General features: G+C 34.5%; 1 protein-coding gene across 1 annotated transcript in view; it reads left to right on the top strand.

Moving 5' to 3' along the window:
• LOC106876963 (uncharacterized) overlaps positions 1–559 on the top strand; it is a 14268-nt gene that overhangs the window by 1508 nt on the left and 12201 nt on the right. Inside the window, exon 2 of the mRNA XM_014925732.2 lies at positions 262–441. Within this exon, the coding sequence (XP_014781218.2) occupies positions 262–441 (180 nt within the window). The remainder of the gene's footprint in view (positions 1–261; positions 442–559) is intronic.

The following is a 559-nucleotide window of genomic DNA, read 5'->3' as shown; positions in this document are numbered from 1 at the left end:
TTTTTTAAAAATCACCAAATGTGAATTATAAAATATTTCAAAATGCACACAACTGTAATGCGATACACCTATCCGAACCCTTACCTACAGCGCTGAAACTTTGTCCTACAAAAATAATTAAAAGTAAAGAGGGTTTTTTTCGATATAAATATATATGTAAAAGAAAAAAATTCGTGAGAGTAAAAAAAAAAAACGAACAAGAAAATAAAATAAAACTCAGCGTCAAGATATTTAGACGAATTTTGTACTTTCATTGAGCAGACGACTCTGAGAAAAACGAAGCCTTATGGCGTAACTTGGAAGCCAGACGAGAAGCTGGCGAAGATGTGGATGCTGACACCTTGTGGCCACTTCTAGAACTTGAAAACCGACAGTATAACAATGCACAAGTCAAACCGCTGTCGCCCGAGACAGTGGACAGCGGGTTAAATTCGTCAGAAGGTAAGTAGACATAGCAGAGCAGTGGTCGTAGTAGAGCCGTTGTATTAATGTTCGTGCATAGATGCATATGTATACATACATATATATATATATATATATATATATATATATATATATA

The sequence above is a fragment of the Octopus bimaculoides genome, chromosome 28 (genome assembly GCF_001194135.2).
Source record: "Octopus bimaculoides isolate UCB-OBI-ISO-001 chromosome 28, ASM119413v2, whole genome shotgun sequence".
Classification (NCBI taxonomy): domain Eukaryota; kingdom Metazoa; phylum Mollusca; class Cephalopoda; order Octopoda; family Octopodidae; genus Octopus; species Octopus bimaculoides.
This window is presented reverse-complemented; position numbering and strand designations above follow the sequence as displayed.